The following is a 25,757-nucleotide window of genomic DNA, read 5'->3' on the forward strand; positions in this document are numbered from 1 at the left end:
TAATACAGTATTGTTTGTTAGCTACGGGCACCATGCTGTACAGCCGAGCTCTGGAACTCATTCATCTGGTGTATTGATAACTGGAACTTTACACCCACTGGACAGCAACTCCCCATTCCCCCCTCCCCCAGCCCCCGGCAGCCCCCATCCTACTCTCTGCTTCTGTGAGCTTCACTATCTTAGGTGCCTCATGTAAGTGGAATCATCCAGTATTTGTCCTTCTGCGACTGGCTTATTTCACTGAGCATAATGTCCTCAAGGTTCAGCCCTATGTGGCAGGATTTCCTTCCTGTCTTAGACTGAATAGCATTTCATTGTACGTATACACCACGTATTCTTCACCATTCATCTGTTGGGGGATATTTAAATTGTTTCCGTAGCTTGGCTATTGTGGATAGAGCTGCAGTGAACGTGGGGATGCAGAAACCTCTCTGAGATCCTGATTTCAATTCCTTAGGCTATATACCCGGAAGTGGGATTGCTGGATCACATGGTAGTTCTATTTTTAATTTTTTGAGGAACCGCCATGCTGTTCTCCATAGCGGCTGCACCATATTACATTGCCACCAACAGTGCACGAGGGTTCCGGTTTCTCCACACCCTCACCGACACTAGTTGTCTTTGGGGGTTTTTTGATGGTAGCCACCCTAACAGGTGTGAGATGACATCTCATTGTTGTTCTCATTTGCATTTCCCTGATGAGTCGGGTTGAGCACGTTTTCACATACCTGTTGGCCATCTGTATCTCTTCTTTGGAGAAATGTCTATCAAGGCTTCCACCCATTTTTTAAAGCAAGTAATGCAGGGTTGTTTGTCTGCTTTTTGCTCTCGAGCTGTAGGATGCCCATACTGTCTCCCAGAGGCTTTCTTATTTTGCTCTTCACACTTAGGTCTACAGTCTAGCGGGAATGTGTTTCTGGGCACGGCGTGGGTGGGTTCCTTTTCTTTCCTCCAGACTGCCACCTAGTTGTCCCAGCGTCAGCCATTAAAGTCCCCTCTCCTCCTCTGCCCTGATGCCACCTTTACCATCAACACGTGTCTGTGTGCGTCTGTTTCTGACAGAGTCTGGGAAGGCTCTGCCTTCTGCTCCGTCTGTCCCTTCTTTCCTTGCACCAAGGGGCACCCTCATACTTCCCGGCTTTGCGCCGAGCCTTCCTCGTGGGAGAGCAGGCCCTGCTCCTTGGCTTCTTCAGAGTGACTGGGTTAGTCTTAGTGTTCACATGGGTACATGCCAGTTTCACTGGTTGAAGGCGTAACCCCTTTGAACAGCTGTATCCCTGTCGGGCAGGACTGGCTTCACTGCACGTACTTATTTACGTGATGCTGTCTACTTGACGGCATTTTCTCAAGTGTTAGATGTCCCCGATGGTGCTTATACCTCCCGGAGCAGCGGGGCACACGGCAGAACACGGTCCGCGGATGTGGCACAAGTGAGGCCGCCGGCTTCAGACACAGGCAGGTCCTGGCTTCGTGCACCTCTGGGTGTTTAACCTCTGAGCCTCGCTCCTCACTGGACGATGTCTCTATCGTACCATCTACCCCACAGGGTTTCCTTCAAAAGGTACCGGTAAAGCTTGTTGCACAGTGCCTGGCACACGATAAGCTCCCAGTTTTTGTAAACGGAAGTTGTTATTATTCATCACGGTGAACTGCTCGCTTTCTCCGCAGGCAGCATTAAGTCGGTGGGAGATCACAGGTGTCTCATCTCAAGTCCGTGGACACTTTCCTGAAGCAGACACATGAAAATGAATGTGTGTCTTACCCCGTCTCACTGTGGCTCAGTCACATGACTGTATGTCAATCAGCAAACACACATTTGCCTTTGGTGCAGTTCCTGGAGTTCACTGTATCCCGAGAGGCTGGAAAGTGAGGTGAGAGGCTTAACTAAGGTCAGCAGTCCGGGCTGAGGCTGAGCCAGTTCAGGAAGACTCTAAAATCCCACCTTCCGAAAGCAAATCACAATTTCCACACATTTCTCAGAGGACGCACTCATCCTGTGTGTCATCTTCAGGGACAAAGCGGCATTTTACGTGCACCTGAAATGATACGTGTGTGAGTCCGAGTCCCCGCCTGAGCAGCCGGCTTCTCTTGCTCCGCTGAAGGGCCCATCACTGTCTACAGCTGGCCTCTTAGCCCACTGTGGCCCCAGACCAGCCCTTCCCTTTCCCAACCTCCCAGCAGTGGGACATGCATCGCGGAGCCGCTCCTGACCATGCCTTACTATGTTACTCCACAGCAGCCCCTCACTCCTCTGGGCATCCTACCACCCACCCGCTCCACCCCACCTCGTGCTGAGCCCTACCCTGCTGTGCTCAGTGAGCACGGCTTTCAGCCCCAGTGGCGTCTGCAGCCCAGGGCTTGCCTAGCGGAAGCTCATAGAAAATCCACGTGTTACTCCTTGAAACCGCAGGAGACCACAAAAGACGCCCTGTGCTGAAGCTGGATGCCATATTATTCCATGTACAAAATACACGCAGTGTGTAAGACCAACACTTCTGCATGCGGTTTTTTAAAGGCACATTTCTTTACACTACAAACACTGGAAAAACATTTTGCACAGAGTGACCTTCCTGTGTGAACATTTTCTTTCTGCAGCAGTTATAACCATTAGACTTATAAGGAGATGTTAATAAAAATAATAGACAACTGTCAAGTCACGTATAAAAATCATCTTTGCAAAGGCCAGTCAGATCTTTGGTCTGATTTTAAATCCGACAAGATTTTACATGTGGAGTATACTTCAAATAAAAGTATGTCTCTTTGACTGCATACTAGTGGTAGGTACGTTTCTCTGTGTGTAACTCACACTTGTTTCCTTTGCCAACTGCATAAGGAAGGGTTTGCACCCGTTACTCTTCTTGAATTGATTCAACTCAACGAGCCCTGCTCCTGGATCCTTTGTATTTAAGATATCCCAGCATAAGTCCTCTCGCTTTGCAGACAAAGAGGCTTCCTGACAAAGGACTATGATTAGCAAATGCTTTTATTTCGTGCCTGATACCATAATTTCAATACATATAATACTAAGATGGCCAGACCCCAACAGGGCTAACTTATCTATACTGAGCAGAATCTGTGGACATTCACGACATGCAGAACTAACACAGTGTCAGTATATTAACCCTTGAGAAATCCCACCTTCCCCCACGTCCATTCCTGCAGCAGGTGGGGTGCGGGACCCACATGGCCCAGGCGGGGTGCAGAGGCTGCACACGCAGGAGCAGGGGCGCAAGAGGCATGAGGCGCTGGGGCCCCAGCAGAACGGAGAGCGTTTCCTCAGGGCACGGCACCCCACCACAGCGAACGGAAACCGGAGAGAGGGAAGCACGGGCCGACAGGAAACTGGGTTGGGATGTAGCCTGCCTGGGTCCCTCCACTGTGGACTGACTGTCCTCTCCTTTGTTAACAGTACGTATCTTGTGGCAAGATACTCTGAGACTACATCAGTATCCTGTTTCTCATCACACTTTCACCCACTAACTTAGCGCTGATGATTCTTGCTGTAGTTTTGCTAAATGGTGAAGATGAAAACTTTTTTGAAAACTGAAATTGATAACCCCAGAGACTGGTGTGCAGGGTTGCAAACTGCCGCCTGAAGGCCAGATTCAGCCTGGTTGGTAAATCAAGGTTTTGTGGAACACGGGCCCTTCACTTGTGTACTGTCCGCAACTGATTTCATGCTCGACGGCACAGCGGAGTAGGTGCAACAGACACCGTACGTTCCACAAAAGCCAAAACTACCATTGGTCCCTTTACAGAAAAAGTCTGTCAACCCCTGCCTTAGAGAAGAGACTGCATTTATGAAGCAGATACAGAATGTTTTATATGGAGCTAGAAAAAAATTCATATACAGTAAAATCCTGGTCATCAAAATAAAAAAGAAAATTAGCTAAAAGGGTTGAAAAATAAAACTGAGACACTATTACAGAAAGCACAACAAAGGACTAAGAGACAGAAGATGGAAAAAATAAGAGACTTCACAGGATCCACCCAGAAAGGATTTTAGTTGATTAATAAAAGTTACAGAAAAATACAAGAGAAAATACTGACAGATTTTTTTAACCCATAGCTGAAGTACACAAATTCTTAGATTAAAATGACCCACAATGAAGGATAAAGACCCACTCTAAGGTACCGAGCATAAATTCCAAAAGCTTCCAGAGAGAAGAGAAAAAGAACAGAGCACATGCAAAGGAAGACCAACCAAAATGGCGTCATATATGTCAAGGACAACCACAGGATAAATGCTCACGACAAAATGTCCTCCAGGTTCTGAGAGAAAATATTCTTCCTGCTACAATTTGTACCCAATGAAACTATCTAATAGACGTTCTCAGAAATTCATGGATGCCAAACGCAACTCTTGTGTCACTTTCTTAGAGACCGATAGGAGAACGCATGCCACTGAAGAAAGGATATACAGCTGACCTCTGAACAACATTGGTCTGCACTGTGCGCATCCACTTATACTTGGATTTTTTTCAACAGTAAATATGACTGCACTCCACAGTCTGAGGTTGGCTGAATCAGCTCATACTGAGGAAGCTCAGATACGGAGGGCTGACCTCACGTTATACTCAGATTTTCAACTATGTAGAGGGTCCACATAGGCACTGTTCAAGGGTCAACTTTAAATCAAGAATGAAGACAACATTCCATAAGGCAGGATTCACACAGGAAACTTCCCAGGATGTGGGCTGTCCAGTAGGGCTAGAGAGAAGTTTAGATTAAAGCAAACAGAGGCAGATCTCAGGGGATGAGCCTGGGCGGGGAGAAGTAGTAGAATTTAGAGATTATTTGACATGTTTAAGCATTTGGGGGCGAACACTGAAACACTGACCAACATATGAAAGACTGGACAGATCTTTAAGGAAAATTTTAGGTTCATTGAAAACCATGTAAGTAGAAAAAGAAGGCAATTACTAATCCAAGAAAAATAAAAAGTTGTAAAAGAGAGAAGCATCCCTGGGAACAATATTACAGACAGCAACAAACCACAACAACGTATTTTCAACTGCAGGAATTATCTGGTATGATGCAAGAGGGGAAGCAGCTGGTGTAAAAGAGAGATATTTTATCTACTGTAAGTCAATATACGCCAAAATTGACAAATCCAGAAACAGCCACAGATTATTTTAGAAATATGAAGACAAATAACAGCTTTACAAAGCTGAACATTATCCCAGACCCGTGAAAGGGCAAGTGGGGGCCAGGCTGAGCCCTCCAGCATCACTTGGTGACATGTGGTGTGCACGCACGGCTTTGGGGAGGCGCCATGATGGTGACTACCTCGTTCACCCCTCCCCCAACACCGCCCGATAAACCTTCCTTCAGAAGCTAGCTCAGATGGGAAGGACTCCCACCCCCATCAATCTCTGCTTCCTGCACGCTCCCACAGCTGCTGGTATATCCCTTATAGTAGTTTCCATGGATGTAACCAACAGCTACTGAGGATGGATTATGAGCCTGGCGCTGCATTACCTGGACCAGACGACTGGGATGCAGACAAGTGCTGTAACCGTGAGCTCCCGCCTACAGGTTTCCCCACGGTATTACCAACGTGAATTACCCGGCTCCCATTCCATCCAAATACCATTCAACCGGGGATAAAGAGAGCAGCACTCTTTCTCCAGGGCTACCTCACTTCTACTACTATTTTCTAGGACATCTAGTCCCGCCACCATCTAACCCAGTGAGTCCAAGGAGTCACCCCACACTATATTCTGTGGTTGTTTCCAGTTCAGTCCTGCTGGTGACGCATGGCTTCTGCCACCTGCCTCTCGGGGCATCCTGTCCTCTTCTACCTTCATCTTGAGCTCACGGCTCAAACCACTGCCTCTCCACCCCCCAAATGCCACTCAGGTGGGGCAGGGGCTCCACATCCCCTTGTTGGCAAGACCACGAAGTAGCATCGCCCCGTGCTCTCAGTGTCTGACACGGATCTCAAATTTCTCCCTCCCCAACATCTGCAGCCCAAGACCTAGGACGGCGGGAGGGTGAGGATGGCTTCAGAGCAGGGATCCTTTTTACTCTCACGTTTCTTTGGTTGAGAACCTTTTCTTTTATTGCTGTCTTCAAGCTCTTTATTCTACACACAAACACCTCTCAAGAGAAAACTGATCAGATATTTCAATAAGAAGAGAAGAGAGATAGAGGGGGGAGGAGTTTAATCGTGTATGCCCCTGTGGGAGCAACACGGCATTTCAACGATCACTTCTGAGAACAACTTTAAGTGGGAGATAAAAATATGATAGAAAAAGATAATCGATACAATCTCAAACAAATTTAGAACCAGATCCCTGAAACACGTGATTAGATTAAACACTGTTACCTCCATTTGAACCCCAGGTGTCTACGGATCCTCCGAAAGCACTTCTGCAGGGGGAGCGTCCTTCCCTCCCTGTCCCACGGATGCAGAGCTGGGTGTCTGAACTGCATGTGCATCACGCTTCGCTCTTCTAAGGGATAACAACTTCCTCTGATGGTTACAGGTGCATCTTTCCTTGTGAAGCAGGTCACTTGTCTATTTTACTTTGCTTTATTGAACACTACTGTGGCTGCTAAATGCCATGAACACAGCACTTTCTAATTTTAATGAATACCATGAAGTTCACATTGAAATGTATTTCTTTATTTGGGGCTCTAACCAATAAAGAAAAAACCCTACGTATACAACACACACACACACGCACACGCGCACACACACACCCTCAAGAGAAAACTGATCTGTTTTCAGTCTGATCCGTTTTCTTGTTTTTTTAAAGTGTAAGTGCAGAAGAGAAGCAAGTATCTTTTTTCTTTTTATTTTACGTGAATTTCCACTGTGATGTGCTATTTTCACGGTTTTAAAATTTAACTTAATCTTCTAACCTTAACTTTAAAATGACTCAGAAATCATGATTTCTAGTGTGAAATAAGAGGACATCGAACAGACTACTGCTTTATTTTAACTTCTAACAAACACCAAGAACAAAACCAGTCAGTCCAAAAGAAACAAACAGCAACAATAATTTGCCGCCTACTGCTAATGCTCAGTATTTGGTCCCAAACCAGTGGTTTATCTTTGCCACCCGCAGGTAGAGCGCCAGGCTGACGATAAAGTACTCTCCCATCTCCTCGATCCACACCAGCTCCAAGTGCACCCTTCCCTCCGCGTCTGCGTAGTCTACATGGTACGTCTCCCCCAAGAAAGCAGGACCGTCAGAGGGCCCGGGAGAGGGTCTCATGCACACCGGGGAACTGAAACACCAGAAGGGTTTCCCATATTCTTCCAAAAGAGTTATGTCCATTACAGAGCAACTCTACAAAATAAACACAGATGTTCGTAAGTGTGAGGATAAAATGGCCAATTAGACCTGACTTAATAAATGTAGATGGAGCCTCGTCATGAAGGATTAAGTGAAGGAGGAGGGAGAAGAGGGAAGAGAACAAAATTACAGGAAGCGGGAACAGCATGTGACAAGCATGTGACAGTCCTCGGCAGGGGGTGTGGCGGGGAGGTGGGGAGGGCGGCCAGGTCAGCTCTGGCCATCACTGAACTGCTGCGCCTGCGCGTAGCAACCGGCACCAACAAACGCAGAGACTGCCTTTCCAATGGTCAGAGCTGGGATAAAGCTTTGTTTCCTGTACGATTACAACGCTTCCCTTCCCACCCCACAGTGGGAACTGAATATCTGCTTCTCGATTACCAAGGAACACAAAACAAATTATATTATTTTTATATTATGCTGACCCTTTAAGTCTGCCATGTTGATATTTTGCCTTTCTAGGTCCTCAAGGTCCATTGTGACGTCAACATTTTAGCACGTGTTTTTGTAAGACTCATCTAAATCCACTTTAAAAAGTCAGGTCTGTGCTCCTGAAGACATGAAATAATATTCCTTTGTATGTGATAAATCTTTACCAAGGTTTAAACAACTGCTCACAAATAAACAGAATAAAACATCTCAGTATATCAAATAGCAAGTGGATCAAGAGAGAATCCTTAATGATACTGAAGTGCTTGCTTTTCACGCTCAACAACAACGCTGCTCTTGGCCTCAGCCATCACCCCTAGTCACTGTCACAAGGCATCCATGCTTGTAGGCAGAATTAAGCCAGCTTAACTGGGGCCCTCTGCATCCACAGCAGACGCATCCTGTGGAAATCCTGTTCATCCCACAACACACAGATGGAGAGGAGTGACAACCAGGGCACCCACGGGCACAGGGATCACAGGAGAAGCGAGACTGCGTGAGAACCCTCCTCGCCGCCCCCCTGCCAGTCCCCGGCCACCACATCCTCCCTCCCCTCCGTGTGGCTGGTTTGTGATAGAGGTAAAAACTGATTTAACTGTTCAAGGAAAAATCTGTATGCTGGAACTTATAACTGCAATAAACTTTAAGTTGGTGTCCTAAGATGTAACTGAAAAGTAATTAAGATGTTTCTGAGTAAATGTTACTTGCCTGGTCCAACCTACGGCTCCACTCTTTCTCCACAAAACGAACAGCCAGAAGGACTTGGAGGGAACAGAGGCTGCAATCAACACCGCTCAGCAACGCACTGCGCGCCACCTACGCACCAACTCCACCACGCCCAGTGGAAAACGAAAGGCCCTCAATACACGTTGGATAAATCAATCAACTGATCGCCACTGGCTAAGAGGACGTGCACAAATCTTCAGACACCAGGACAATAAATCTAGGACTTTCAAAGCAGCATCATACATATACATCAACAGACACATTCATTATACAGAAACCAGGTACTTTAAGAAAAAAAAAATTACCTTTATACAGCCATCAAAAATATTAGTTTTCCAAGAAAGGCCAACTTTTCCAACAAGAGGTAGGTGTTCGGTGCTATTTTTAAAACTTATCACACTGAGCTTCATATATTCATTTTCAATGTATTCTGAAAAGATCAAAGATTTTTAAAATTACTATATGCCAACCAATGCAGGACAACAAGTCAAGATCCCTCAGATCTGCTGCTCTATAAAGGAAGCCTCGTGGAGCTAAGTACTGGGTTCAAGGGTGGAAGGAGACCCTGACACAGCTGACTCGGGCGTCTGGCTGAGGCGAGGGCACTACTATATCCACCTGCACTCCTGAGACAGAGAAATGAGCTTGTCTCAATGGTGAGACGGGGAGATGCCTGGGGTGGACAGGACAGCACCCTGTCACCGATGGGGAGACAGCTACGAGGCAAGGGTTCCACTGATTTGATTAAACAAACCGCTAGGAAAATGGGAAACCAGAGCCGTGGAACTTAAGAAAACCGAGGCCGGAAACTGCACAGGAAAAGGGCATTAAATGTGAGGGAGGGGAGAGACGTCCAGAGAAAGGAGGGGTGAGAGCCAGTGAACGTGGAATGCGGTCAGGGAAGGAGCCCAGCGCACGTCTTCGCAGGACTGTATGAACAAGCAGAAATCCCACCACATGCTGACCAAGAGCTGAGACCAGAGCCCTGCCCTCCCTGGACCAACGCAGAGCTGCCCGGGAGCAGCCTCGCCACCCAGGGCTGTCACGGCCCAGGTGCACGCACGCCTGGGGGCCTACAGGACGGCTGAGCCCCGTGCAACCACTTTAATGCGTCCTGCAAAGGGGAGCATCACCCGTGACGAGGTCACAGGCCTTCACTCGCACGCAAGCTTTCTTCAGAGGCAACACCTGATCAAGGGTGAGATGTGAGTCACACGCAGAGCAGAGAAAGGAGAGCAGAGAAAGGCACATGCTCTCTGACCCCATGCTGCTCATTTCATGGGACAAAATAAAACCAGAACCAAGCTGCCCTGGGAGCCAGAGCCCCGTTCTAGAAACTCTAGACGGTGTCCTCACGGAAGTGCGGCCAAAAGATCAGGACCAGGACACGAGCTCTGGGCGGGAGCCCCGCGAGGCGGCGCAGCTCCAGCCCTGGAAGGCCTGTTAGCCAGTCTGGTCCAAGGACAGAGGCTGCCCACATCCCCTCCTCTGCTGCTGAGTGCTCAGCGAGAACCGTGCAGCTTCTCAAGCGAGGCCTCGGAGAAGGCGAAGCGACGACATCCTGAACAGCAGATGTGGCTCTGCTCTGCCCTTGGTCACCACACAGCCACGTGCAGGACTGCTGGCTTGTCCTCAAGACATGGCAGAAAGTGGACCCCAAGGTACAGCAGCCAATAACAGCTCAACGGCAATTGTCTGAGTTGATAAACATGAAATCTCTGTAGGAAGCGAGGACTGTTGCTACTCTGTTATCACCAGACATCCTCCCTGTAGAACAGCGAGAACACTGTGGTATCTTAAAAGGTCAGAGCTCTTCCCACTGACCCTGTGTAACTGCTTGCTTCTCTAAGACAGAACAAGGTGAAGCTCTCTGTACATGTAAGCGATCTGCACACAGAATGCATACGTGAAGGTGAACGCAAATAAAATAGGTCATGTTTTTGAGTATTTACTGTACACCAAGCATATGTTACATACTTTGTGTACAGCAGCTTAAAAGAATACCTTAGAATAGCACTATTAATTAGACACTGCAATTCTCTGAGCTCACAGGTGAGAAAGCTATGCGCCGAGAGGTGAGCAGTGCCTTCCTTGCCCGAGGCCACGCAGTGGTCAGCGGAAGAAACGTGACCCAGACCTGTTCTGCGTCTGGAGTCCATGTTACAACAGATTAAAACAGATATGAACATGGGGACACATGATCACCCATTGGTTTCAATACTAGCTGAGAATGTATAACGTAGGTCTAGATTCTCATGGAGTTTTGTTTTCATTTTACTGCCAATAGAGAAAAATCTAAGAATGCACAGAGAGATGCGCTGGGGAACCGTTTATGGCTCCCAAAACTGTTGCTGATTTGCCCATGCTCACTACCTCCCGTTCCCAGCCCTCCCGTAACCAGGTCGTGAGTGGCCTGGCTCCTTCCCTGAGACGTGCCCCTGCTCACCTGGGTCAGAGTGAGCCGTGGGAGCAGGTAGAGAAGGGAAAACGCCTCTGACAGACGCAGGGGCAGAGGCCCAAGTCCTCGCAGAGTGGGCACGGGCAGCACTCTGGGGTCGACTACTAGGTGTGACAGGGCGATGTTTTCACAAGAGAAGCCACAGTGTGTCACACGTATACAAACGCAGAGTCTAGCTCTTCCAGAGAGACGGTGAGCTACTGTATCCTTATACATTCCTGTGCTGCTTAAACCATTCAGAATAAATTCTGTTGTTGGAGACTCTAACTTTAACCTACCAATACGTAAGGCCATCCTCAAAACGCAGGGAAATACAATGCAAGGCTCACCACTCTGGGCTTCCCGCGACATGCACGCACAAGCACGGACTTCAGAGTCGTAAGGAGCTCGTTCCAAACCTGCCCAGGCATTTGCTAGAGGTATGACCATGGCCAAGCTCCAAGCCAAGCAAAATGAGACACAAATAGAGAGCACTTTATAAAGCTTTGTGATTAGTGGAACAAGTAGTAAACAGTAACATTACAGGGTGAATTGTTATAAATGCCAGACTAAGGTTGCTAAGCACCTTAACTATTATCTCAACCATAATACTCCCTCTGAAGAGCCAAGCCCACTGCCAAGCAGAAAGATGTACCATGTTCATGGAATGCAAGACTCAACACCGTTAAGGCATCCGTTTACCCAAATTGACATACAGACTTAATACAATCCAAATCATAATCCCAGCAGGCATTTAATAAACAATTTACAAATAAATAATAAGATGTGACAGGCTGATTCACATGGAAATGCTAAAGACCTAAAACAGCCACACAATCTTGAAAAAAAGAAAAATAAATGACTTCAAGACTTACTATAGAGCTAAAGCAATCAAGACAGTGTGGTATTACTACAAAGATACACAAACAGATCAACAATATAGAACAGACAGGTCCAGAAATAGACCAACACTTTTACAAGCAACTGATTTTTGATGAAGACATCAAAATAATTCAATGAGAAAAGGAAGCCCTTTCACAAATGGTGCAATAACAACTTGCTATTCATACGGGAAAATAACATGAACCTCAACCCTTACCTCATACTTCACACAAAAATTAAATTAGGGATGGATCACAGACCTAAATGTAAAAGCTAAAACCATAATCCAGCTGGAAGAAAGAACATCTCCATAACCTGGAGTAGGAAAAGTTTTTAAGACAGAAAAAAGAAAATACCATAAAACAAGAAAATAATAAATTAGATTTCATCAAAGTGAGAAACTTCTGATCACTAAAAGATACCACTAAGAAAATGAATAAGCAAGCCATAGACTGGAAAAAAATATTTTCAAAACATATATCTGACAAAGGACTGTTATCCAGAATATATAAAGAGCTTCTATGGTTGAGAAATAAAGAAACAAATACTGATTTAAAAAAAAAAAGAAAACACCACAAAAGGATTAAAGACACTTCAAAAAAAGATATGCAAATGAACAATAAGCACGTGGAAAAGTACTCAGCACTATTGGCCATTAGGGAGAAACTACTGCTACCATACACCAGACGAGCTAAAATTTAAAAGACTAATAACATCAACGGTTGCCCAGGATACGGAGCAGCCAGAACACTCACACACAGATGATGGAGTGTGAAATGGTACAACAACTCTAAAAAAAAGAAGTTTGGCAATTTCTAATACATAAAAATTTCTTATACATAAAAAAAAAAGACTGGCAACTTTTAATCCATAATTAAACCTGCTCTAATTCGACTTCCCAGTCCTAGGTATTTAGCCAAGAGAAATGAAAACATATGCTCACAAAAAAGACTTGCACAAGAAATCTATAGCAGCTTTATTCATAACAGCCCAAAACAAAAACAACCCTAATTCCCTCTCTATCAACAGGAAAACTGGTGAGCAAATTCTGGTATACTGGGCTTCCCTGGTGGCGCAGTGGTTGAGAGTCCCCCTGCCGATGCAGGGGACACGGGTTCATGCCCCGGTCCGAGAAGATCCCACGTGCCGTGGAGCGGCTGGGCCCGTGAGCCATGGCCGCTGAGCCATGACTGCTGAGCCTGCGCGTCCGGAGCCTGTGCTCCGCAACGGGAGAGGCCACAGCGGTGAGAGGCCCGCGTACCGCAAAAAAAAAAAAAAAAAAAAAAAAAAAAGAGACGTCGGAATGGGAGCGAGAAGGAGGGACAGAAGGCTGCTGGACACATCCAGTCCCACTGACACGCACCAAGCCCACCCGGGAAACTGCACTGGGAAGAAGACCTACCCCTGGGTTTTTCAACATGAACCCTTCTTGCTAAGCCAGCTTTAGGTGAAGTTTTCTATGTAGAAAATTAGGTTCTAGGTAGCTTTCAAACAAAAAATAACTTTCCCATCTATACAGAAGTGTTGTTTTCTTTTAAAATAATTTTTGAATCAGAACACATGAATACATTTATAAGTGGAAGAGGAGCTGATGGAAAACTGGTTTGAAATAATGAACAGATAAGAGACCAAGGGCTAAATAAAGGTCCCGGAACAGGCAGGAGCAGGTATATTTAGGAATGGAAACTGGAAAATCTTTTGGCAAGACAGTGAGACATCTTTTTCTCTGAAACAGGAAAAATCAAGCCTACAAACAGACCGTGCCACCGTGGAGATGCGCTGGCAGGTGAGGGAGGACGACCAGTCTCAGCACGGCGGGTCGTGAGCCTTGAGAACGAGGAAGATGAGTGTGACTGTGTTTAAACAGCCTTTCTGCGAAATACAAGGCAGGACTAACAAGACTTGATTAGAAGATTTCTGAGTAGCAACAAGGGATGAGTTGAAGTCTGACAGCCCCAGTGGACATGCGTTTGTGACTTCCTGCAAGGAACTGCCGGGCATTCACGAAGTTAGACTCTCAAACAGAGTCAAGAGTCCGGAAATGCAAAAGAGGAGGAAGAGGGCCCATCACATAAAGGTTTGAGGCGCCTCCTCACAGGTCCCATGTTACCGCCGGGGCTGGCTTCAGGGGCCACAACCTGTGTGGATACGAGGGACCCCTCCTGGTTTAATGTGCTGCTGTCAGCATTTTGAACTTAATAATTTTCTACCGAGGAGCGCCGCGTTTCATTTTGCATGGGGTCCCACAAATCACATGGCCTCTTCTGCTTCAGGGCAAGGACCACTGACTCCCTGTGAGCACTGACATAAAACGTATGGAGATCAGCGTTCTCCTGCTCTGTGAACAGAATCTGTAATGCTGATTTTTCATAATGAGTCACCAAAAGTACAAAGCAGGAAAAAATGTACTAACAACCACTGATGAAGATGCTCTAAAGAATTATCTGTTCTACTTTTTCTAGATAATCACCACCTAGAAAGTACTGTATTATTTCTAATGCCTTCCCGTTATCACAAATGCTTAGAGAGGATAATCTGACCTAGAAACATAGAAAGTAATTAGTATCAAGGGAACAAAACAGGGAACAAAAAAGTATCTATTTTTGGAATCACAAAAATAAAAATGGGATAACATGCTATGTATGAAAAGTATCTTAAACAAACACTAACAACTTTAAAAGTAGAATTTCTTAAAGAGAGGTTATCTGGGCTAACCAGTGTCTGCTGCTCAAAAGTTGAACAACCCTACTTTTTTCATAGAATAAAAATAAGTTTCTCAGGTCCATAACTTCTTTCAAACCCCTCAATATTTTCTGTTGTGTCTTACAGAATAAGGCACTGAATATTTATCATTTAATCAGTACTTTAATGAAAAGCATATTGCAGAATCTCTATAGGAGACAGAACAAATCTAACAACAGATAATGGAAACACAATCTAAACATATTCCTTGACAATGGCAGCACAAAAATGAGTTGAGAAAGGTGAAGGACCTACATAAGAAAACATTTCTCCTAAGGGCAGAGAAGAAAATTTAAAGAAATGGAGAGATAGTCCAAAACCCTAAATAAAAACACATCAATTCCTTTCAAATTAATGTCCACATTCAATACAAATCTGATCAAAATCCAAATAAGACACTTAACATCTGGCCAGGTGACTATCAATTATATCTAAAAGAATAAGTGGATGGAAATAACTGAGAAATGCTGGATGAATGCTCACCAGTAAGAAATGCTACATCGGGGGAGGGACACATTTTCATAACACAGTTCACAAGTAAAGCTTGAACTGCCTTCCTGCCTGGTGGAGATACAGGGAGAAGGGGTGCCAATCCTCAGCAGAGAGAAAGAGCCCCAAGCGCAAAGGGCACAGGAACCTGCAGGCTGCGTGTAATCTTTATGTTAATCAAAAGGAAGTGTGGGTTTAAAACATGAAGAGAAATAATGTAAAGGAAACAAAGGTGAATATTCGCCTGATCCTGGCAAGTGAGTACTTTCTACGTGAAAAAATTTCGGAAGAAATAAGGAAGAAAGGACTGATTACGTACAATTAAAAACTTTGGAAGGATCCAAAGCAACATATACCAAATTAAAAGGCAAAAGACAAAACGGAGAAAACACTTGCAGCAAATATAACTCGTATAAATCTTGTAAACATTTAAAACAATGGAACCAATCAAACACAAACAGATGGAAATTCAATCAGGAGAGAAATGTAAAAACAAGACAACACTAGCACATGCCCACCTCCTGGAAGCACTCCTTACTCCCTCTCACTTCCTCACTTTAGTCCTCAGGGAACCTTACATGGAAGGTTCTCATGCAACTGCACCATCACACACTTGTGACAGGTACTCCGGAATCTGGATCCTACGAAGACGCCCCTGAAATAGCCTACCAGATAGCTGCTACAGTAGCCATAAACTTCTGCTACAGTCAACAGGCTTTTTTAAATAGCCAACCTGACATTCAACATTTGCAAATTTAAAACAATCAGATGTCATTTGCACCTCTCAAATCATCAAATATTTTTCAAATTAATGCTCATGATAATAGTGCTATAATCATGAAAATGGAGACCTAAATGCCCAACAGAAGGAGACTGGGTCAATAAATCCTGATAAAACCAAACAATGGGTTGTCACACAACTTTTCAAAATCTGATTTTTCCAAAGAGTACTACTTAGTGACGTAGGGAAAAAGCAAGCGCTGTTCACACAATGTGGTCCACAAATATAAATACAGCTACAGATTTGAAAATGGACCAAAATATAAACAAGAGTTGTCCTTGGGTGACTTTCATTTGCTTCTTTAGAAGTGTCCATATATTCAGAATTTTCAAATCCCATAATAAGAAAAAGACATTAGTTTTTAAATGCATTTTTATAACAACTCAAATAAGTGACAGAAGCAGCATACCTTGTTACTTAAAAATTCTTTCCCACTACCAAACGTAAAAGAGATAGCTAGTGGGAAGCAGCCGCATAGCACAGGGAGATCAGCTCGGTGCTTTGTGACCACCTAGAGGGGTGGGATAAGGAGGGTGGGAGGGAGGGAGACGCAAGAGGGAAGAGATATGGGAACATATGTATAATTGATTCACTTTGTTATAAAGCAGAAACTAACACACCATTGTAAAGCAATTATACTCCAATAAAGATGTAAAAAAAAAAAAATTCTTTCCCTTTGCTTCTTTACCATCACTCTCCCTCTCAATACTGATAAAAAGACTACAATCTGCTGTACTATGTAAAACCTTTTTCCCTCAGCTTCTGAAAATTGGTAATAATTATCCTGATACAAAGATCAAAAAATATGCATTCTTTCATACTTTGCACTGCTCATCATGCTCTTTTTCAAGCTCTATTAACACTTCAAAGACACAGCTGGACTACTTCCCGTCTGCTGAAGCTTCCACTGGGCTGCACCCATTCTCATCCTGAGACCGTCTATTCTTAGCAAGGCCTGCCTGCGAGGCTGGCCCTTGGCTGGTGTCTGGGGATGGATTCCAGGAGTGCCCCCGCCTCACCATCCCTCGCTGACAAGAGTGGGTCACCTGCCTGAACAGTCTGTACCAACAATGTGGTTCCTGCTGAGCACCTTTCCACCTGGGAGTCTGGAGTTTGGGCGAGCCAGGCAGCAGGTGCCCATGTAACCAGCCCCAAAAAGAACCCTGGGTGCTGAGTCTCCAACACACTTCTCGGGTAGGCAGCATTTCGCAGGTGTCCTCACGACTCCTGTGTGACCGCACATCCTGGGAGTGGACCCTTGGAAGCCTGCACCTCCTTCCCCTAGACTTCACCCCTTGAGGCTTTTCCCCTCCACTGACTTTGCTCTGTACCCTCGGGCGGTAATAAATCTTAGCCATTAATAAAACCATACCTTGAGACCTGTGAGTCCTCCCAGCGGATCAATGAACCTCCCAGCAGATCCACTGGGTCTTGGGGACCCAATGCCAACAGTCTACCCACATTTGCAAAAGAACAGAGATCATAATGTGCACAGGAAAACCCACAATGCACTTTAAGAAGCTTACTTCAAGTTTCCATTTACAAATTATTTCTCTTATAAATCCAATTCAGGTAACAAAATATGTCTTCTCTTAAACATCCTTTTAGTTTAATTTTAGTGGCAATACCCAAAGAAGCAGGTAGCAAACATGGACAGGCTCAGGAATCATGAACCTTCCTTTGAAAAAAAAGGTAATACTGTTCCTTTTAAGAAAATTCTTAATGCAGCCATGACTCGTCAAAGTGACAGAACACATGAAAATACAAACAGAAAACATCCCAGGTCCTTGGGGGGAGGAATATGACAAAGTTCCAAGGAGAAGCAGTCAAAGAAACCTTTAGGGAAAGAAGAAAGGACCTGGATTCTCTGTATTCACCATCAGCAGCGCTGAGAGGTAGGACATCCTCTCCCTGGACAGCGTCTGACTGAGGAGGATACGTCTAGAGCTCGAGCTCTGCACTGGCAAACTGGAGGACCAGGCAGAGCCGCCAGCACGGAGCCTGCTCTGACCTGAAAGGCAGACAAGGTGAACAGTACAGCAGGCGTGGTGTCACCACGTGGGAGCTGAGCCCACCAGAGAAGTGTGGGAATTCACAGCCCAGAGGCGTTGGCTGTGGCCTCACAGCGCTGGCCAAGTGCAGGGTCCCAGGGTGCTCATCCCCCAAGGGTGAGCTCTGTGTCTCAGGGATCTCACTCCAGCTCCAAGAACCAACTAGGGTCTTCTGGTTTGATTTTAGTAACATGTATTGCAACTGCAACACTAAAAATCCAAAGAACCTGGTAGCACAGTACATGAGACAGAGTTAATAAAATAGAAGAGAGGGATATTTTATTCAGAGAAAATACTGTGACCACGAGGCAGAGAGCATAAAACGGCCAGCGCTCACTGAGTGCTTCACTGCGGCTGCTCTGCATGAATATAAACATGGCGTGAATCTTCTGATTATCTGTAGTCCCTGCATATGAACTGACTGCACAGTCATTTCTGGAGATCATTTTAAGCCCATCGTAGGCAAATTATTCTACACAATGCATTCTATACTAAAACTCTAGAGAAATATATACATTTCCTCTAAAGGATGAAGGCATGCTCAGATTTATAGACATATCGTGGTACAATTAAAATAGCTACGAATTGCTATAAGTCCAATATTTATCAGAATACCTGACAAGAGAATCTGGAACTGCAAAAGATGTGCACGGTACCTTGGGCAGCTGCTGCTTCAATGATCCCATGCTTTCTCAGTCACTGTAGTTTTACTGTGTGTTTAACATTTGGTAAGACCAGTAGCCCTCTTATTATTTTCAAAATTTAATCAAGACCTGGATGGTGGTCACACAGTTGTTTGCTTTATGATAATTTGTTTTATGCGTTTCTCCTTGTGTCATTTAACAATACAAAAAAAGTTTAACCACGCAGGTGGCTTCAGAGTTACGGGTAACGGTCTACTTCTTACACTGTGTGGCGGCTACATGGGTTTTTTAATTGCTTGTTTTTCTGTAGTCTAAACACACATCGGACAGAGAAAAGATGACACTACCTCACACTTAAAACTTTAAAACAAAAATTTTATCAACCATGCCATATTCATGTGTATTCGTAAATGGATTTTAGAGTCAACTTTTCAAGTTTCATAATAAATTCCCTTTGGGATTTTTTAATAGAACTGTAATGAATTTGTGGACTAAATTGGTACAGCCTCAGACGTTTTATTTAAAGATGGAATGCTGGAAGCGGTCCTACGAAATGACCAAACTCAGGCTGTGTCCATCAATTACGTCATATTTAAAGTTGTACCTTTCCACTCCCTCCTACCTGGGTCTGGCCCACTCCCCATTAACCCGTCTGAGCGCCACCACTAGTCGCTTTACGCCGGCCCCGGCCCCCCTTGGCCTGTCCCTCCTCAGAGCCCTCCAGGAGCCCCTGGAGTCACCCTCCCCAGGGCCTGCGACCTGGCCCAGCAGGCTTCTCTGCACCCGTCATGGAGGGCAGGCGACACGCGTGAGACGTGCGCATCCGCCGCCAGCACACCCCCTGCATCCCGCCAGCAACTGTCAATGCACGCACCAGACACACAGATGGGCCTGGTCCCCTCTCCTTCCTGCCACTCCCCGTAGGCTGCCTCCTCAGAGCCAGGCGAGGATGCCCCCAGCTCTAGGGATGTGATGATAGAACATTTATCCTTGATGGGGTACAGTGCTGTCACCCCCTCCTGCAATGACATCGCTGGAATTTACTAAATATACTCCCTGGTACCACAAGACAGTTTCTCAAAAACTGTAGCAGGCGTTGGAGTCTGTACTCCGGTGAAATGTAACAACTCTGATGGCAATGGCGCCCCCTGCTGACCCTCATCGCAGAACTACATGCAGAGGAAGCACCTGAGTCTTGTGTGAAGTCTTAGGGTGAAAGTGTTCCTCACTGTGAAAACAACAGATGAAGGTGAATTATTCCCACAGAAGTTTCCTGTCCTCCTTCACTTTACCTGGCCTCCTGTGTGTCCTAACAACCATCTCACCTTCTCAGGGGTGTGTCAGCACTCCAGCAGAGAAGGGCCCCACCTGATACCTGTACAATGTCAACACCTTGAAAAGACAGAGTCACACACACAAGAAGATCCACTCTAGAAGCACATCACTGCAAAGTACGGTGGAGAGGAGACAGCGGCCAGGCTCGGGTGCAGATGGAGCTCCGCCATGCAGCAGCTGTTCGTCATTCAAGAACTGGCCTACGGTCCACTCCAGCCGCCCTGTTAACAACACGGGAGAGATCACAGTGCCCAGCCCACAGGCTTGCCGTGGAGATTAATACAAATATGAAACGTTCAGCAAGCACCTCTGATGAGCGCCCATCCGTTTTCTCTGTCACCATTGTCCTGTCCTCATCATCATCACGGGCACAGCTTAGGCATGAGGGACACACACAAAGCTCCGTCAACATGATGCTGTATTTGCTGAGAACGAGGAGAAGGGGAATCCTCTCCTCTGAAGTCCTAGCACCTGCCTAAGACAGACCTCAACCCAACCCCTGGAGAACAGAGATCGTGTCAGGTAGGAAATGCTGGAAGTGAAGGGCCCCTGAGGATGCAGGGCTGGAGCCCTGGAGAGCGAGAGAACAAGTTCTCTGCCAACACCAGCCCCAGGCCCACGAGTTTGTGCCCTGGGTATAGACAGGGGGCATGTCAGCAGTCCCCTCGACAGTGTATACCGGGAAAAGGGATAGATTTCATCCTCTATTTTAAATATCAGGATAAAGGTAAATGGGTTAAAATACAGAGAAGATAATTTGGGCTCAGTGAAAGGCCACATTTTCACACCTTCACAAAAGCGAGTGGGCTGTTTCCGGGCAGAGCAAATTCAAGCCCAGGAGGGGTCATTCTCTAGATCACCTCACCAGTCCTTCCTAACTCTGAGAGTCCAAGATTCTGGGCATAAAGACCACTGAAGAGGGCTTCCCTGGTGGCGCAGTGGTTGAGAGTCCCCCTGTCAATGCAGGTGCCCCGGTCCAGGAAGATCCCACGTGCCGCGGAGCGGCTGGGCCCGTGAGCCATGGCCGCTGAGCCTGCGCGTCCGGAGCCTGTGCTCCGCAACGGGAGAGGCCACAACAGTGAGAGGCCCGCGTACCGCAAAAAAAAAAAAAAAAAAAAAGAAAAGACCACTGAAGAAAACCTGAAAATTAAACAATCTAAGCAGTCAACTCAAAAAAGCTAGAAAAAGATCAAAATAAACCTAAAGAAAACAGATGATTTCTAGAAAATCATATAAATACTAAAACTGATTCAATTAAAAGTAGAAAACCTGATTATAACAGAATCAGAAACAGATTTAAAACATAAAAAATAAAGGAAAACTGTACCCTGAGTTTAAATGGAAAATGCTAAAAACCAAATAACTGAAACCAGTACCTTAAAAATAAGCATACATGTGACAAGAGAAGCTTATCTTAGGGATTCTAGGATGTTAACCAATAGAAGATACATTAATGAAATTCACTATAATGGTGTAAAGGAGAAAAAAAATCATATCATCAACAGTTGCCCAAATGTATTTGATAACATTTAACAATTATTCCTGATTTTTTTCAAAAAATCCAACAAATCCAGGAATAGAAAGAAACTTCCTTAACTTGTAAGAACACATAACAAAAACCTGGAACAAACATACTTAGCGATAACGTATTTTATTAACTTAATTTCCCATTAAGTTGGTAATACCCTCGTAAGAGGGGAATTTGCCAGTGTTCTTCAAAATTACATCTGCATTTACCCTGTGAGCTAACAACCCTACTTCTAAGCAAGCCTCCCAAAGACAAGTTGCCGAAACATGAAGCAATGTGTGAACAATGCTATTCTTTGTATATTCGCTGTTCCACCACCTGTAACAGCAAAGACTGGAAACCACGGAAAAAAACATTAACAAACTACCTATCTATGGATGTTTTAAAAAGAGAGAATGAAAAAGATCTGTATCTCATTCTAAAGACTAATCTCCAGGGCTTCCCTGGTGGCGCAGTGGTTAAGAATCCGCCTGCCAATGCAGGGGACACGGGTTCGAGCCCTGGTCTGGGAAGATCCCACATGCCGCGGAGCAGCTAAGCTCGTGTGCCACAACTACTGAGCCTGCGCTCTAGAGCCCACGAGCCACAACTACTGAACCCTGCACGCCACAACTACTGAAACCCATGTGCCTAGAGCCCGTGCTCCACAAGAGAAGCCACTGCAATGAGAAGCCCGCGCGCCTCAACGAAGAGTAACCCCTGTTCGCCACAACTAGAAAAGCCCGCACGCAGCAACGAAGACCCAACACAGCCAAAAATAAATAAATAATAAACAAACAAACCAACATGCCCATTAAAAAAATAAATAAATAAAGACTAATCTCCAGAATAAATTATTAATTGGGAAAAAGGAAGGAACTTAAAAGGGAGTATAGTATGCCGCATTAAAAAAAATGGAAGAAATATGAATATATTGATATATAGCATTATGTATTCAAAAAGAAACATTTAAAGAACAAACCTTAGCTAATATAAAGGGTTAACTTTGAAGGGAGGAAAGGAAGAGAAGTGAAGGGACAAGAGTAGAAGTAAATGTCTCTGAACTACATTGCTTTGTAACTTCAACTTTGGACCATATAAATGTTGTATGTAATTTTTAAGTGTAAAAGTAGGAGCAAAGGAATCCTGAAAAAATAAAAAATGAACTGAAACAAATCACTCTAATTGTATATCAAAGAGATAGCATACCCACAGACAGCAGAATTATTTTAGGTGACTTAACTTTTTCTAACACGACATATCTTAAACACATAAAGAACCACAAGGAAAATCTTAATTAAAATAACATTCAGTAGATTATTACTAATAATTTCAGTACTGTTTTTGAAATTATTATATATTTTGATGTTGTTCGGCACAAAGACTGTGAGCAGAAGAAAAGAAATATAAGTGTATAATAAAAAAGGTTAATTAAAAACCCCAAGATCTTTAATTTAAATGAATGTATGATTTATTTCTACGTATTATAAAATCTACAAACCTCATAGCTCTGCCTACTGAAAACCCTAAAAGAAATGAAAACCCAAGAGTAACGTGCATCCCCAGGAGGCAGACTATGGTCTCTAAATACCATAGTGTAGTGGGAACGAAAAGGAACCAGAGCTCCTAGGGAAAATGGCCAACTCCAGGTCTGGGTAGGAAACAGACAAAATGAGCCTGAGGTATCCTGTCCTGTTAGAACACAAGCAAGTTACCAAAGATGACCACACTCATATCAAAAGAACAGGAGATGAGATGAGATGACAGCACAATTTGAACATCACAGTAACAATAAAAATAATAATGACTTCAAGTGGACTAAAAAACATAACCTCTATTTTTTTAAACCATGAATTCATAATACCTCCCCCCCCCAAAAAACTTGCAAGTTATCTTCAAAGACTATTAGAGCATTAATCACTATGTTGTAAATTAATGAAGAATTAAGCATGTACCATGCCTTTCCTATATTAATTATATTTCGTGGTAATTAAATAGTTGATAATAGAAAACCCTTCTTTATAAAAGAATGCTAATAACAGATGTAGAAGGAATGACAGAATTAGGGGATCATCATTTTACAATCTCTAATAAAATGATGGATATAAGTACCCATCATCTGGTAGACATTCATGGAGAAATTTACAATAGAAGAAGCAGGCTGAAAAATCCCTGAACCCACTGATCAACCTTAACCTATTTAATATTTAGGCAAATTGCTTGAAAGACGCAACATACCAAAGCTCACACAAGAAGAAATACATAACCTAAATAGCCATACATCTGTAAAAGAAATTGAAACTGTAGTTTAAAACCTTCCCACGAAGCAAGCTCCAGGCCCTGATGGCTTCACAGGTGAATTCCACCAACCACTTAAGAAATACTGCCAGTTGTACCCAAAATCCTCCGAAAAATTCGAGTGTTAGGAATACTTCCCAACTCATTCTATCAGATCAGCAGTGGCCTGAGACCAAAACCACACAAAGACATCACAAAACAATTAGGAGATATAATATCAGAAATAACAAAGATGAAATACTTACTAACAATCTTAAGAAATGTGCAAAATTAGTATGAAGGAAATTCTGATACACTCCTACAAGACATAAAAGTATTTCTGAACAAACTGAAAGACACTCCACATTTATGGGTAGGATAAATCAACGACGAAGATGTCAGTCCACCCTAGGTTAATATACACATTTGTCACAGCTCTATCAGAGGTGCCAACAAGCCCAGAAAAATCTAGAATCTTCCCGAGACAAATACAAAGACGGCTCAGAGAAGAAAGGAGGCTATGAAAATGGCACAGAAGCCAGCCTGATGTGGATCCCACTGACCAAACTGGGGACTTCACAAAGAACAAACTTAGGTTCACAAAGAATAATGTCTGTAATTGATTGTAAATTACTGAGTAAATAAAAACCGAAGAGTCCAAAGTGACACTAAACAAGAAAGACAGAGAGGAGAGAGTGCACTCAAAACCGTTTCCCACCACAGGAGGCGACAATTACATCACTTTCCTCATCTGAAAATTGGTGGTTACAAGAGAAAAGATGCAAGCGTTTGCCCTGCCATTACAGGAATCCACCCAGTTGATGAAGGAAAGCTCTTTACAAAAGCTCAGCTAATAAATGTGGACACAATGACATAATTTTAAAACCACCATTTTCTAAACTCAAAAAAACTGATTTGGGCAAGGAGTATTAATGGATGTCAAATCCATTAGCCAGAAGAATTTTGGGAACAGGATATTCAGAAACGAAGTGCATAGTTTCCCCTGTAAAATACTCTTACGACAAATGTTAAACTTCAGTCTATGCAAGTCTCTACACCAAACTTCAAGGTCATGGGATACAGAGGAAAGAGAGCAAGAGGAACCAGTCAGAGAAACCAGAGCAGGGCACACTGCATTCCCGCTTTTCCTCCTCTTGACTGGTGTCCCTTCTCTCCTCTGTCCGCCCCAGTCCGTGTCTCGGCTTCCGTGAGCATGATAAACACGGTGCAGGGCAGAGGGCTCACTGCCTTTACTCTCATCCTGGACGGGCTCGACACTGGCCCTGCTGGCAAATCAACCAAACTCCTCGGAGAAAGAAGAGCAGAAATTGGGGTGGGAGAGGGGGGATGCGGTAGGGCAAAGCAATAAGTGCCAGGAGAAAGGCTGAGCAGAGAATATTCCAGAAGGCAGAGCAGGGGTGACGGTGATGATGGAGACAGAGCCAGCAGCTGAGGAACTGCACAAGTCCTAGTGATCAGGGTCTGGGAGGACGGAGGGCCAGGACACGGTTAAGGGGCCAGCCAGGGGGCAATTCTTAACTCAGATATAAAACGTGGTCCCCTCGCCTCTCCAGCCTTGGAATTCCACTCTGAAACAAAAGACTCAGTGAGTGTTACCTTTGCTGGTGGAGAGGTTGCCAAATGTGCCACACAGGCAGAAAACTCCCCCGCTGTGCATATCAACATGGAGTTGGTAGCCACTCAGTCCACACTCCGGGCTGTCATCCGAAAGGGGGCTATGAGGAGGCAGCGCGTAGGGGCTAAAAAGCAAAACAAAATGTACCTGTCAACACCAGAGGTAAAATGCTTGAATTGGAAATACTCTTTAAAAAACTAACACCCCTTCAAAGCACTAGCTCTCATCAACCCTCTACAGATTCCCAATCACGTTCAGTGCCACAGACGCGGAAGAATGGCCCCCCGTTCCTTCTACCAACTTCCATAGAAACGGGCAGAAGCGTGTGTTCCCTGCGCATCCGCAGACCACCGTGACAGAACATGGTTCTGAAATCCACCCGGGGCAGCAGCTCCGCTCTGCTCCGCAGTGGTCTCGGCATCCAGGGGGCTGAATGTGCAGCAGGAAAATGCACCCAACAACAGACCTACAGCTCAGGGACTCCCCCGGAAGAAGACCCAAAGCCACAGTGAAC

At 44.8% G+C, this 25,757-nt stretch overlaps 1 protein-coding gene across 1 annotated transcript in view; it reads right to left on the reverse strand.

Moving 5' to 3' along the window:
- Window positions 1-6,920: 6,920 nt before the first annotated feature.
- FBXO15 (F-box protein 15) overlaps window positions 6,921-25,757 on the reverse strand; it is a 40,039-nt gene continuing 21,202 nt past the window's right edge. Inside the window, 3 exon segments of the mRNA XM_073790815.1 lie at window positions 6,921-7,301; window positions 8,768-8,892; window positions 25,225-25,367. Of these exon segments, the coding sequence (XP_073646916.1) occupies window positions 7,032-7,301; window positions 8,768-8,892; window positions 25,225-25,367 (538 nt within the window). The 3' untranslated portion in view covers window positions 6,921-7,031.

Source organism: Tursiops truncatus, chromosome 13, assembly GCF_011762595.2.
Source record: "Tursiops truncatus isolate mTurTru1 chromosome 13, mTurTru1.mat.Y, whole genome shotgun sequence".
Taxonomy (NCBI): domain Eukaryota; kingdom Metazoa; phylum Chordata; class Mammalia; order Artiodactyla; family Delphinidae; genus Tursiops; species Tursiops truncatus.